The 14,606-nt window shown below is 41.0% G+C and overlaps 1 protein-coding gene across 2 annotated transcripts in view; it reads right to left on the bottom strand.

Moving 5' to 3' along the window:
* gria3b (glutamate receptor, ionotropic, AMPA 3b) overlaps window positions 1–14,606 on the bottom strand; it is a 476,246-nt gene that overhangs the window by 3,265 nt on the left and 458,375 nt on the right. For both annotated transcript variants that reach the window (XM_060927491.1, XM_060927492.1), the window contains exons 14-15: window positions 10,257–10,371; window positions 8,576–8,823 (exon numbers count right to left, since the gene is read on the bottom strand). In XM_060927491.1, coding sequence (XP_060783474.1) covers window positions 8,578–8,823; window positions 10,257–10,371 — 361 coding nt within the window. In that variant the 3' untranslated portion in view covers window positions 8,576–8,577. The remainder of the gene's footprint in view (window positions 1–8,575; window positions 8,824–10,256; window positions 10,372–14,606) is intronic.

Below are 14,606 nucleotides of genomic sequence, written 5' to 3'. Positions count from 1 at the left end.
CAAAAGTATGTGAACCTCTAGGATTAGCAGTTCATTTGAAGGTGAAATTAGAGTCAGATGTTTTCAATCAATGAGATGACAATCAGGTGTGAGTCGGCACCTTGTTTTATTTAAAGAACAGGGATCTATCAAAGTCTGATGTTCACAACACATTTGTGGAAGTGTATCATGGCATGAACAAAGGAGATTTCTGAGGACCTCAGAAAAAGCATTGTTGATGCTCATCAGGCTGGAAAAGGTTACAAAACCATCTCTAAAGAGTTTGGACTCCACCAATCCACAGTCAGACAGATTGTGTACAAATGGAGGAAATTCAAGACCATTGACCCCAGGAGTGGTCGACCAACAAAGATCACTCCAAGAGCAAGGTGTGTAATAGTCGGCGAGGTCACAAAGGACCCCAGGGTAACTTCTAAGCAACCGAAGGCCTCTCTCATATTGGTTAATGTTAATGTTCATGAGTCCACCATCAGGAGAACACTGAACAGCAATGGTGTGCATGGCAGGGTTGCAAGGAGAAAGCCACTGCTCTCTAAAAAGAACATTGCTGCTCATCTGCAGTTTGCTAAAGATCATGTGGACAAGCCAGAAGGCTATTGGAAAAATGTTTTGTGGATGGATGAGACCAAAGTAGAACTTTTTGGTTTAAATGAGAAGCGTTATATTTGGAGAAAAGAAAAACACTGCATGCCAGCATAAGAACCTTATCCTATCTGTGAAACATGGTGGTGGTATTATCATGGTTTGGGCCTGTTTTGCTGCATCTGGGCCAGGAGAGATTGCCATCACTGATGGAACAATGAATTCTGAATTATACCAGCAAATTCTAAAGGAAAATGTCAGGACACCTGTCCATGAACTGAATCTCAAGAGAAGGTGGGTCATGCAGCAGGACAATGACCCTAAGCACACAAGTCATTCTTAGGGCGGCCTAAGTAAGTAAAGAAGAATAAAGTTAATGTTTTGGAATGGCCAAGTCAAAATCCTGACCTTAATCCAATCGAAATGTTGTGGAAGGACCTGAAGTGAGCAGTTCATGTGAGGAAGCCCACCAACATCCCAGAGTTGAAGCTGTTCTGTATGGAGGAATGGGCTAAAATTCCTCCAAGCCGGTGTGCAGGACTGATCAACAGTTACCGGAAAAATTTAGTTGCAGTTACTGCTGCACAAGGGGGTCACACCAGATACTGAAAGCAAAAGGGTCACATACTTTTGCCACTCACAGATATGTAATATTGGATCATTTTCCTCAATAAATAAATGATCAAATATAATATTTTTGTCTCATTTGTTTAACTGGGTTCTCTTTATCTACTTTTAGGACTTGTGTGAAAATCTGATGATGTTTTAGGTCATATTTATGCAGAAATATAGAAAATTCTAAAGGGTTCATAAACATTTCAAGCACCACTGTATTTATTACTCAAAACTTTTTTTTATTCTCTTAACTCTTTACCCCTTAAAGCAGTTGCTACAGTCACCCTTGTATATGTATATACTGTTCACCCTTAGAACATATTTACAAGAAAAAAAGTCTAAAGACAAGGTTTTGACAAGGTTTTAGACAAGGCATCATATGTCGTCATTATGGGATATACATGGGGTCGTCATATGTCGTCATTAAGGGATATACACGGGGTCGTCATATGTCGTCATTAAGGGGTAAAGAGTTAAAGGGTATCACTTATTATCTTTTGGCATAATATGTGTCAGTTGTTATCTATACCTAGCATCCATCCATCCATTGTCTGTAACTGCTTCTCCTGTACAGGGTCGCTGGCAAGCTGGAGCCTATCCCAGCTGACTATGGGCAAGAGGTGGGGCACACCCTGGACAAGTTGCCAGGTTATCGCAGGGCTGACACAAACAACCATTTACACTCACACCTACGGTCAATTTGGAGCCACCAATTCACCTAACCTGCATGTCTTTGAACTGTGGGGGAAACCCATGCAGACACAGGGAGAACATGCAAACTCCACACAGAAAGGCCCCTGTCAGCCACTGGGCTTGAACCCAGAACCTTCTTCCTGTGAGATGACAGTGCTAACCACGACACCACCGTGCTGCCCTATTTATTATTATTAAATAATTTAGTATTATTTAATATCTAAAAATATTTTGAATCTACACTTTATGGCCAAAACGTTGTTGAACATCCCATTCCAGATTTAGTCCCCCTTTACTGTTATAACCACTTCCACTCTTCTGGGAAGGTTTTCCCAGAACAGACAAAAAAAAAAAAAATCCTGGATCTGCATACATCTCCAGATTTGCATCAAAATCTATTAAATTGTTCCTTGGCCCATGACTCACCTTTCCTCAAAATTTCATCAAAGTCTACTCACTAATTTTTGAGTTACACTGGGAAAAGACAAACAATTTTGGAATGTGACTGTGGAGCTTTGAACAATTTAACCACAAGAGCATGACTGAGCCAGGCACTGATGTTGGGCGATAAGGCCTGGGGTGAGCAGACCTGGAGTGAAGTCAGCATTCCACTTCATGCTAAAGTTGTTCAGTGGGGCTGAGCTCAGGGCACTGTGCAGGCCACTCGGGTTCTTCTACACCAACTTTGGAAAAGCATGTCTACAAGGAGCTCACATTGTGCACAGGGGCACTGAGCATGTTTGGCCCCTTAGTTCCAGTAAAGGTAAATTTTTAATTCTACAGGATAGAAGGGCATTCTATACAATTGTGTGCTTCCAACTTTGTGGCAATAGTTTGGGGAAGAACCATATATGAGTGTGATGGTCATGTCCACATACTTTTGGCCATAGATATCTGTTACATTTCTGGATACTTCGTCTTATGTTCTTCTTTACAGCATAACACATATTTGAATAGTAAACACATACAATGTATAAAAGACCTAATCATTAATATACCTTCTGAAAAACTTCAGAAAAAGTGGCCAAACCCATCAGTGAAATCAAACTGCCAAAAATGGTTTTAGAAATGCAGTACTGTGAATGCAACTTCCAGAACTATTTTGTTAATTCAGTGGTCATTCAGCACAAACATGCTTACTTTTGGGGAGCCTCACAGCACAATGCCTTACATAAACATTCAGCCGTTGAACTTTTCCACATCGTACTGCGACTGAAATAGACTTGATTGGGATTATATTTCATGAATCTAAACAAAACAGCCGATACTACTGAAGCAGAGAGAAAACTCAATGTCATTTGCAAAATTATTTTCAGTTAGAAAAATTAAAAGTTGTGATTGCATTAGTATTCACTTCCATTGCTATGAACTTCCAAAATTAATTCTGATGCAACCGGTTGGGATCAGGAGGCAAATAATTAGTTGAATCTGTTCCCCAAATTAATGGAGTCCACCTGTGTCTCATGAGCTCGCTCTCTCTTTTTATTTATTTACTTATTTATTTATAGACAGAGAGAGTACTGTACATGTCAGGTGCGCGAGAGAGGCAGATATAAATGTAGAAGTGTTTATTATAATACAGTGCGATCTACATACAAAGTGCAGGAAACACACACAACAACAAACAGCCCAAATCAGCAGGCAAGGCCATAAAACAGGAAAACAGGCAAATGGTCGTTCGAGGTGCGTACGGGATATCGGAGGCAAAACGAGGGCAAGAACCAGGAGCATCAGAAATACAGGAAACAAGGCTCGGTAAAGCACATTGAACGTGGTGTAATACTTCACATCGTATTACCTTCAGCACAGTCCTTAAATAGCCAACATAGTTCACTGATTGAAAACAGGCGTGCCTTATTCACGGCGCGCATACTATAGCTCACTCGGTGCGTGCGCAACCCGAGACGCACAGGACTGACAGAATCCCCTCCCAAAGAGCTCCCTCCGGGAGTGAAAATTCATAATACGTGGCCCTGGTGGGTGTTCGGGCTCAGGCTCTGGACATGACTTGGGTTCTTGGCTAGGAGTAGGCTCAAGCTCTGAAGATGGTGTGGACTCCAGACTGGGCTCGTGCTCTGAAGATGATGGGGACTCAGGACTGGATTTGGGTTCAGCTCTGAAGATGACGAGGACTTGGATTCAGGTTCTGTCAACGACTCTGTCTCAGGACTGGACTCAGGCTCTGGTTCTGTGGACGACGAGGACTTGGGCTCTGGTTCTGTGGACGACAAGGACTCTGGACTGGGCTCAGGCATCGTAGAGGGCTATGGACTGGGCTAAGGCATTGTAGAGGGCTCTAGAGCAGGAACTGGCATGGGAGCAGATGCTGGCTCTGGCACAGGAATGAACGCTGACTCTGGCTCCCCCTCTGGCTCGGGAGCAGGCGCTGGAACAGGAACGGCTGCGGGCTCTGGCTGAGGAACCAGCTCAAATGAGACAGCCTCCTCTGCTGTCTCTACTTCAGCCCCTGGGGGGAGCTCTGGAACAATGGCCTCCTCATCTGAGTCAGCCACTGGAGTGATTGCCTTTAGGATGCGCTCTAGAGCATCAGCCTCCTCGACTGCATCGAACACAGGAGGGAGCTCTGGAGCGCCGGCCTCTGGCATGATTGCCCCTCCCCAAAAATTTTCAAGGGGTTCCTCCTTTACTAAAGATACAAAAATAACCTCAAACATGGCAAAGAAAGTCTGAGAGTTACAAAGGCACGGGTGTTCCACCCGAATCAGATAGTCAACCCATTTGCATGCTTGTCCAGAAATGAATGTCAATACGAAGCTTACCCAGATGGGTTTGGGTGGCTTGGGCTCTTGGAGGTTTTCGTAGAAGAGATCACACTGTAGCTTGAATCCCATCGGGTGATATATTCCATAGTAGACTACCGGGGAACTCCAGTCAGTCCTCTGATGAAAATATGCGGAGAGTGGCAGGGAAACCCGGAAGCAGCGTGGAAAAAAAATGGAAAAAATGGAAAAAAATCTGCTACATCCATGGTATGGCGAAGTATTCTGTCAGATGCGCGAGAGAGGCAGATATAAACGCAGAAGTGTTTATTATAATACAGTGCGATCTATATACAAAGTGCAGGAAACACACACAACAACAAACAGTCCAAATCAGCAGGCAAGGCCCAAACAGGAAATCGCAAATGGTCGATCAAGGTGCGAACGGAATATCCGAGGCAAAACTAGGACGAGAACTAGAACTAGGAACAGGAGTCGAGAAACCAGGAACATCAGAAATACGGGAAACAAGGCTTGGTTAGCCCTGTGATGAACTGGCGACTTGTCCAGGGTGTACCCCGCCTTTCGCCCGTAGTCAGTTGGGATAGGCTCCAGCTTGCCTGCGACCCTGTAGAACAGGATAAAGCGGCTAGAGATAATGAGATGAGAGATGAAGGCTTGGTTAATCACACTGAACGCGGCGTAATACTTTGCATTGGCGCAGTCCTTAAATAGCCCAACACTTAGTTCACCGATTGAAAACAGGTGCGCCTTGTTCACGGCATGCATGCTGTAGCTCACTTGGCGTGTGCGCAGCCCGAGGCATGCCTACAGGTGCATGCACCAAGGTGCGCAGGACTGACAGTGCAAAAATCTTAAGCCTCGGTCACAACCGGCCGGACATGCTCCTACGGCCGGTCTACGTGCAAAAAACGCAAGAAACGCATGGAGGGCACGCATGAAACGCACGGAGGGTGCACGTGTGACGTGCTGATTTTCGAGCTGTAGACTGGCCGCAGACCAGCTGCAGAGGTTCTTTGTCATGTCAAACAAACTCTACAGGCGCTTACGTTTTTTTCAGGCTGCAAGACAAACTTACGGCCAACGTGCGTCTTTCTCCACGAACAAAAAAAACCACAGTGATTTGGGAAACGCCAAAAATCGCACGGCCAAAAAAATCGTACGTCCGGTTGTGACCTAGGCTTTAGGCGCATGTAAAGAAATGCTGCAGACCAAAAATGGCTTAAAAATAATGAAATAAAATGTTTCAACATTAAAAAAAAATACTATACTGTAGACAGCAGTAAGCCATAATAAATTAAACAAAGTCAATATTTGGTGTGAGAGGACCCTTTGTTTTTAAAAAAAAAAAAGTCTCAGGTACAATGAGTGCAGTTTTATAACGAAATGAGCTGCTGGTTTTACTGAGCATCTTGCACAACCAGCCACAGTTCTTCTGGACACGTTGACAGTCACACTTGCTTCTTAATGTTGCAGCAAAACCCAGTAGTCTTCATTATGTTTTCTTTTTTAATCTGAAAAGTGGTCTCGTATGTAATATGCTGCTCAGATACAAACATTTTTTTCTGTAACATTTACTTTTGTGCTGGAAAATGAACGTTTGGAACGCTAAAATATTTTTGTACTTACTCGATAATGTAGAAGTCATAAAATAGAAATCTATAACAAAGTTTGAATGAAAAAAAGGTGCCTAAGACTTTTGCACAGTACTGTGTGCGTACGGTATATATCTTATATATATATATATATATATATATATATATATATATATATATATATATATATATATATATAGGAAGGTTCACTGATTCGCATGGGGCATGAAGGCTAGCCCATATGGTCCAATCCCATAGAAGAGCTACTGCAGCACAAACTGCTGAAAAAGTTAATGCTGACTAAAATGGAAAGGTGTCAGCATTAACTTTTTCAGTAGTTTGTACTACAGTAGCTCTTCTGTGGGATTGGACCGTATGAGCTAGCCTTTGTGCTCCATGCAAATCAGTGAGCCTTTGACACCTATGACCTTGATGCTGGTTCACCGGTTGTCCTTCCTTGGACCACTTTTGGTTGGTACTAATCACTGCATACTGGGAACATCCCACAAGATGTGCCATTTTGGAGATGCTCAGACCCAGTCATCTAGCCATCACAATTTGGCCCTTATCAAAGTCGCTCAGATCCTTACATTTCCCCATTTTTCCTGCTTCCAACACACCAACTTCAAGAACTGATTGTTTTCTTACTTCCTGATAGAGCCCACCCCTTGACAGGTTGCACTGTAATGAGATAATCAGTGTTTAGTTTTGAAAAAATATCCCAAAACAACCCACAGAGTGACTGGGAAAGTAGAGCATTAAGAGGCCAAAAGCAACTTTGAAGCATCTGGAGAGATCCACAGCTTAGACAGGTCAAGTTATTCACAGCTATTCCATAGACTGGACAATGCACAAAGCTGGACTTTATGCATTGAGAGAACATTGATATGAAAGCCATTACTGAAAAAGCTCATATGAAATCACATGCTGGAGACTCAGCAAACATGTGGAAAAGTTTCTCTGAAAACTTAAATTTTTGGCCTTGGCACAAAGCACTACATTTGTTGGAACCCCAACACTGATTTTTTCAGCAGGGACTGGGAAACTGGTCAGAGTTGAGAGCAAGATGTAGGGCAGTCCTAAAAGAAAAACTGTTCTCATCTGCAAGACACTTTAAGTCACTTCCAACAGGATAACAACCCTCAGCATATGGCCAAAGCTACTGTGGAGTGCTTCAAAACCAGGAACCTGAATGTATTCGAATGATCCAGTTTAAGCCCAGATCACAATCTGAAAGAGCATCTGTGGCAAAACTTGAAAACGGCTTGCTGTTCACCAATATTCTCCATCCAATCTGACAGAAGTTGAAGAATATTGCCAAGAAGAAGGTGCATATGTGCAAAGCTGATAAAGATACATCCCATCATACTTGCAGCCAAAGGTGGTTCTACCAAAGACTGATCCAGAGAGTGAATGCTTACACAACCAACCGATTTCTGTTTTTTTAATTTAATTTTATTTTTTTTATTAACCTTTGTGTCATCATACAATGTATATTCTCAACCTTCAAATGTTAGGCATATTGTATACATCAAATGGTAAAATCCCAATTAAACCGATTTTTATTCTAGGTTGTAACCACATAAAAGGTAAAAAAAAAAACTCAAGGGGGAGGGAATACTTATGCAAGGTGCTGTAATACTCATCTCATCTCATTATCTCTAGCCGCTTTATCCTGTTCTACAGGGTCGCAGGCAAGCTGGAGCCTATCCCAGCTGACTACGGGCGAAAGGCGGGGTACACCCTGGACAAGTCGCCAGGTCATCACAGGGCTGACACATAGACACAGACAACCATTCACACTCACATTCACACCTACGGTCAATTTAGAGTCACCAGTTAACCTAACCTGCATGTCTTTGGACTGTGGGGGAAACCGGAGCACCTGGAGGAAACCCACGCGGACACGGGGAGAACATGCAAACTCCGCACAGAAAGGCCCTCGCCGGCCACGGGGCTCGAACCCGGACCTTCTTGCTGTGAGGTGACAGCGCTAACCACTACACCACCGTGCCGCCACTGTAATACTCATCTTACAAATATATTAGCATCAATGCATCTGTTTCAAATTGCTCTCCAATTATTATTTTTTAATACTCTCTGTATAATGTTATACTGTCTGCCTAACTTACATCTTTGTAAGTCTTGACAAACTGGACTTTTATAAATTTTCAGAAGGCAAACACAAGCTAGGCTAGATAAGTATCCATTTCATGGTGTCTTTTGGAATCCAGTGGTTAAAAAAATGACTGTCTTGGATATTAGAAACTCAGCTGAAATTTAAGAGATGAGATGTGTAGAGCATTAGCCAACACTCAAACTAAAGAAAAAGTCTGCTTTCTTACATACCTCTAGATCTTAACACTCTCTGTCCCATACACATTGTAGCCTTCTCGGTAGGTAGCAAAGTTTTGAGTGTTGGTAGGCGGGGCAGGCTTAAAGTTTTGGGTGTTTTTTTCAAGTTTCAGCCTTTTAGCTTCAGCGCGTGACTTGTAACAGAATTCTATTAAAGCCACCATCATGGCCAGCCCCAGACCACCAACCAGAATATAGAAGACTCCAGCTACATTGCTCAGACTCAGAGCACTTGTCTTGTCCTATGAGAAGTGAGGAAGACAGTTAGTATCATTTGCATTGGTGAATAATTGATACAAAATATTCAGCACTCTTAACCTTAAAGCTAAATAAGCTAATCTTGGAATTATTTCTCACAGGAACATCGACCAGGACTACTGATATTTATAAGGAGACATTCTGAAATGATAAAAATCTCCATTGGTGCTTCTCCCAAGAGATTGAGCACATGGAAGTTTAAGACTGGCTAAGAATTTAAATTGACTTCATGTAGTTTCCCTACAACAACCAGAAGGATTGAGAACCTCTAGGATGGTTGTAGGTCCAGTAGCTCTCCAGAAGGAAGCAATTCAGTCAATGCAACATTAGAAATGCAACAAATACAAGTTCTGGAAAGTTCTAACCTAATCCTATCACTGGCTTCTTCATATGTTTGAGGAAGCTGGTCAGTTACATACAGGTCCGAGCTCTGGCTTCAAACCCTCTCTTAAAAATGACTACTAATTTCCCTTTAAAAGCTTCCTGTTCTTTATTTAACAGTCAAATTCATATTTTGACATATTTTCTACAAAATACTAATCTTAAGAATTGGTTTAGACCATTCTGCTGCTGCTTACCTCCCAAACTTGTTCATTAAAAATTTGTTCACAAGAGTTTTACCATTTGCAATTTAACCCTATGAGCTGAAAAACCTCTAAAGTTGATTTTTTTTCTTTTAAATTGACAGAGTGATGATCAGAGCTTTAAATATTCATTAAGAGTTCACCTATATAAGTTAATCTCAGAGGGTTAACAAGGAGGTTTATTATATTCTTTAACTTCTTGTGGTGCGGAAACAAAATTTTCATTGTGACATTGTTTCAAGCAAAATTTACTAAGGCCTTTGGTTCTCATCGAGGTCTAAGTAAGTTAGATTGAAACAGTCTAGCACAATAAATAATTTGTTTCTACTTCACAACACAAGAAGATAAACAATTTAATAGACGCATTTCATGCAAATAAGTAACAACACTAATGCTGTAAATCAAAATTTTAATTAAAAGTTTGGTAAATAAAAACAGCAGCATAATGGTTGTAGTGTGATGAATGTCAAATGTTAGAAGTAAGCAAAAAAAAAAAAAAACACTTGGTAGACTAAAAAATGTGTTATCTGGTTTACTTGCACTTTTACTAATTCCCCACATATAACTCTACCTCATTTATCATTACAAATGCTCCAAGTGAAAAAAAAATACAGTAATAGAAAATTATCTATGTACTTTGCCAAATTATTCATGTGGGGAATTGTGCAAAACTACAGGCCACTTTGATTAATTTAATAAATATGGCCAAAAGTCATTCAATATATCCTTACATATCAGATGAAAATGAAGAAAAATGTTTTCTTTTCTTTGCATATGAACAAATACGTCAAAATGCAATTTGGAATCAGTACAAAAGACCTGCAGCGACTGACCTTACTTCCAGAGTCCTTGGTCCCACATTCACCCTTATCGTACCACCATTTGTTTTTCAGCTTGGCTAAGATGCCTTGTTCACTGAGTTTCAATACTGCAAGGTTTACAGGAGTTCTTCACGTGGGAAATAACATAAATAACATTATATTATGTTATTTTATGTTATTCAAGTCTTATCTACTTTCATACTTTACAAAGCGATAAAGCAGGACTCCTGGCCATTTCTCCACAACACACACTGGCAGGCATTTCTGACTGTTACCTTCTATCCAGCAGAAGCTACGCTAAGATGCCAGGACCTACCCATATCGCTTTGAGTAATCGGCATACACTGTTAAGAGAAGAACACGCAGGTTGCGGAAGATATGACCTGCTGATCTATAGAAGCAGAGGAGAATGCATTTGTTCACTTATGATACAGACAAACTGAGAAGTCTGATCAGTTAGGAACCCTTCACTGACTGACAGACAAACAAAAATTACCAGTAATATTTTGTTCAAGCTGAGGAGAGTCATAAAAAAATGAGAGAACCTAGTAGTATTATGAAGATAGAGCATAAAACAAAGAGACACATTGCAGTTAAAGAGCAGAAAAAAGTGGCTCAGTATGTAACTATGAAAACAAGGCCTAACCTGAAAATTATTTTACTGTGCAATAATTAAATTTGTATTACTGCTGACCTGTAAAGATATAATTACTGCTTAGACTGACATTAGGTCTCAAATTGGGATTTTATGGCTAAATCCAAATTTGTATTTTTAAGAGGTGGGAAAAAAAAAAAGAAAAACATTCCTGCATGCTCTAGGTATCAAGAGTGGCTTACACATTCATTGCTTTTGCAGTGGCAGCTTACAGATAAGCGAGCTCCCAACCCACACATTTCTTTTTGGCTTGAGGAGAGACATTGATTAACAGAGTAATTATCCTCTAAGTGTTTGGTGTGACTGGAGTGAGAAAACCAATCAGAAGGAAGTGATGGCAAGTGTGTGCCAGGGGCACAAGGAGAAGGGGCTGACGGATTCACAATGTTGCTTTGTTACAGGTGACTTCAGCTTTATTTCTACTTTTTTCTCTCTTTTGCTTTAAAAAACCCCTTTTTTTCTAGGTTCTTTTCTTTTTGCCTTTTTCACAGCTGGTTTTGGGGCCTGGTCCAGGAGAGCCACTGTCGTCTCCCAACACAAGCTCATTAGAGCTGGCTCACCGACTGTGTGTTGGCCGATGTGGGCTTCAAAATCACTGCAGACTGGAAAAAAGAGCAACAAAAGCTGGAACAGAGGAGGTGATTAGGAAAAGTGCATGCAAACTGTCACTTTCTTCCACAGCCTGGGGCTTCTCTGGGTGTTAAAAAAAAAGTTGAGATGTGTCGCTGTATGTAACAGAACCCATGTTCTTTTGCTATTAGCAAAAAAGAAAAATATTTTAAGGAATCTCTCAGTTCCTGGAGAGGGTATGTCCCATTTTCACAAAAGCTAAAATTTCTGAAAAGCCCAAGCAATTTCAGGCACAGCCATGAACTATTAAATGCATTGACAAAGTGGAAAAATACATAAAGAATATATAACTAATTAAGTGTAAGTAATTAAGTGTAAGTGACTAGCTGATTAGCTAGCTGACTAGCACTGACTAGCTGATTGTCTACTAACTGTATAATTGACTGAATGACAAACTGATGATTGACAATGTCTGACTTACTATCTGACTGACTGAATAATTGACTGACTGTCCCACTGACTGACTAAATGACTGCCTGAGTGACTGTCTCACTGACTGAAAAAATGATTGACTGACTGACACTGCCTGACCATCTCACTGACTGTCACTGGCTGAATGACTGACTGTCTCAGTGATTGACTGTCTCACTGACTGACGAAATAATCGACTGACTGTCTCACTTATTGGATGACTCACTGACAGTCTCACTGACTGAATGATTGACTGACTGACTGACCATCTCACTGACTGTCTTGCTGGCTGAATGACTTTCTCACTGTCTGAAAGACTGACTGACTGTCTCACTGACTGACTAAATGATTGACTGTCTCACTGAATGACTGACTGACTGACTGACTGACTGACTGACTGACTGTCTTACTGACTGTCACTGATAGACTAACTTTCACTGACTAAGTGACTGTCTCACTGACTGACTGAATGATTGACTGCCTCACTGGCTGACTGACTGAGTGACTTTCACTGACTGACTGTCTCAGTGACTGACTGACTGTCATTGACTGACTAACTGTCTCACTGACTGACTAAATGATTTACTGACTGTCTCACTGACTAGATTATTCACTGACTGACTGAATGACAGACTAACTGAATGATTGAATGTCACTGACTGACTGTCTCACTGACTGACTGAGTGACTGATTGAAGATCTCACTGAGTGTCTGAGTGATTGTCTCAATGACTGACTGACTGACTGACTGACTGTCTTGGTGGCTGGCTGACTGACTGACTGTCTCACTGTCTGTTACTGACTGACTGACCATCTCACTGTCTGTTACTGACTGACTGACCATCTCACTGTCTGTTACTGACTGACCGACTGTCTCACTATCTGTTACTGACTGACCGACCGTCTCACTGTCTGTTACTGACTGACTGACCGACCATCTCACTGTCTGTTACTGACTGACTGACCGACCGACCGTCTCACTGTCTGTTACTGACTGACTGACTGTCTAAATGACTGACTAAATGATTTACTGACTGTCTCACTGACTGAATGTCTGTCTCATGGACTAGATTATTCACTGACTGAATGACAGACTGTCATTGACTGACTGTCTCACTGACTGACTGACTGAATGATTGAATGCCACTGAGTGACTGTCTCACTGACTGTCTCAATGACTGACTGACTGAATGACTGACTGAATATCTCACTGACATTGAGGTATTGTTTCACTGACTGTCTCAGTGGCTGGCTGACTGAATGACTGTCTCAGTGGCTGACTGAATGACTGTCTCAGTGACTGACTGAATGATTGACTGACTGTCTCAATGACTGATTGACTGACTGTCTCACTGAATGACTGAATTATTGACTGATGGAATGACTGACTGTCACTGATTAACTGATTGTCTCATTGACTGACTGTTTCACAGACTCTCAGTGACTGTCACCAACTCACTATCAATCTCATTAACTGACTGACCGTCTCACTGACTGACTGATTGAATATCTCTGACTGTCTCACCGACTGACTGACTGACTCACTGAATATCTCACTGACTAACAGAAGCAAAAACCTGACTTGTTGAGAGACTTCTCATCGCAGACTGTAATGTTTGAAAAACAGCCATAAAACTGTCAGATTTAGGAATAAAATATAGAATTATTTAATAAGAATAAAGCTGATTCTCAAAACTTTATTCCTTAACTAAAATTATTGTGTGTCCTTTGCTTGGGCTAATCATCCTAAAAAGGAGGCAAATGTACAAATAATCTTGATAAAAGAAGATTATTAAGCTTGTCTGAATGAAGATAAAGCCATATTCATTAAAGTGTGCAGATATTCAATATGAGGCAACATAACCTTTCCCATTACTCTTTAAGAAAACTAAAAGAAAGTATTTTTTAAATCTCAATTTGTGAATGATTTTTTTTTCTGTTACTTTATAAGGTTGGAAATATCAGCACTCTTCCCATTTATACTAATAGAGAGGGTGGAGCAGCAGTTATGCCTGATGGTTACAGATATGGAAGGAGGGTCTTTTTACACCACTCAAGGCATGTGTAAATAACTTATATCAGGCCTGGGGTCTGGAAAACACTTGGGATCCTGCTACAATGAACCTTTATGTGCACTTGATGCTTATTTCGTAATGCTTTAACATTTTGTTGAGTGTTCTTAAAAAGCTTTGACTGGTGCATTATACCCAATACGAAGTGCAAATATAATCATTTTTCATCAAGGGGCTGCTTTGGATGCTGCCCAGCAGAGGGGAAAAGAAGACCAAAATCCTCCATCTCCCTTTACCAACTGCTGGGCAGGTTTATTCACCTGCGTGATTCCTCAAACACACATATATAAATGGACACACTTAACACTTATATTGTTGGATGATAAACAAATGAGCCCTAATTTATAGTGTAATATATTTGTAACAACTATAAAACAACTATTTTCAAACTAATTGCATATTCCAATACAATGGGCAGTTCAGTCCCTGCTTACAAAAAGCTCTCCTCAGTAGCACAAAATCGTACTGGTACTTTTCCTCCTCCATTAGCCAAATCAGGGTTCTAAGTTTAATGTTGTTTTGAACAATCGGAATCAGTGCTGTGTTTCAGGAAAAGGAGAGAAAACAAATGAATTACATGGCTTATGCCATGTCT

The sequence above is a fragment of the Neoarius graeffei genome, chromosome 8 (assembly GCF_027579695.1).
Source record: "Neoarius graeffei isolate fNeoGra1 chromosome 8, fNeoGra1.pri, whole genome shotgun sequence".
NCBI classification, from domain to species: domain Eukaryota; kingdom Metazoa; phylum Chordata; class Actinopteri; order Siluriformes; family Ariidae; genus Neoarius; species Neoarius graeffei.
This window is presented reverse-complemented; position numbering and strand designations above follow the sequence as displayed.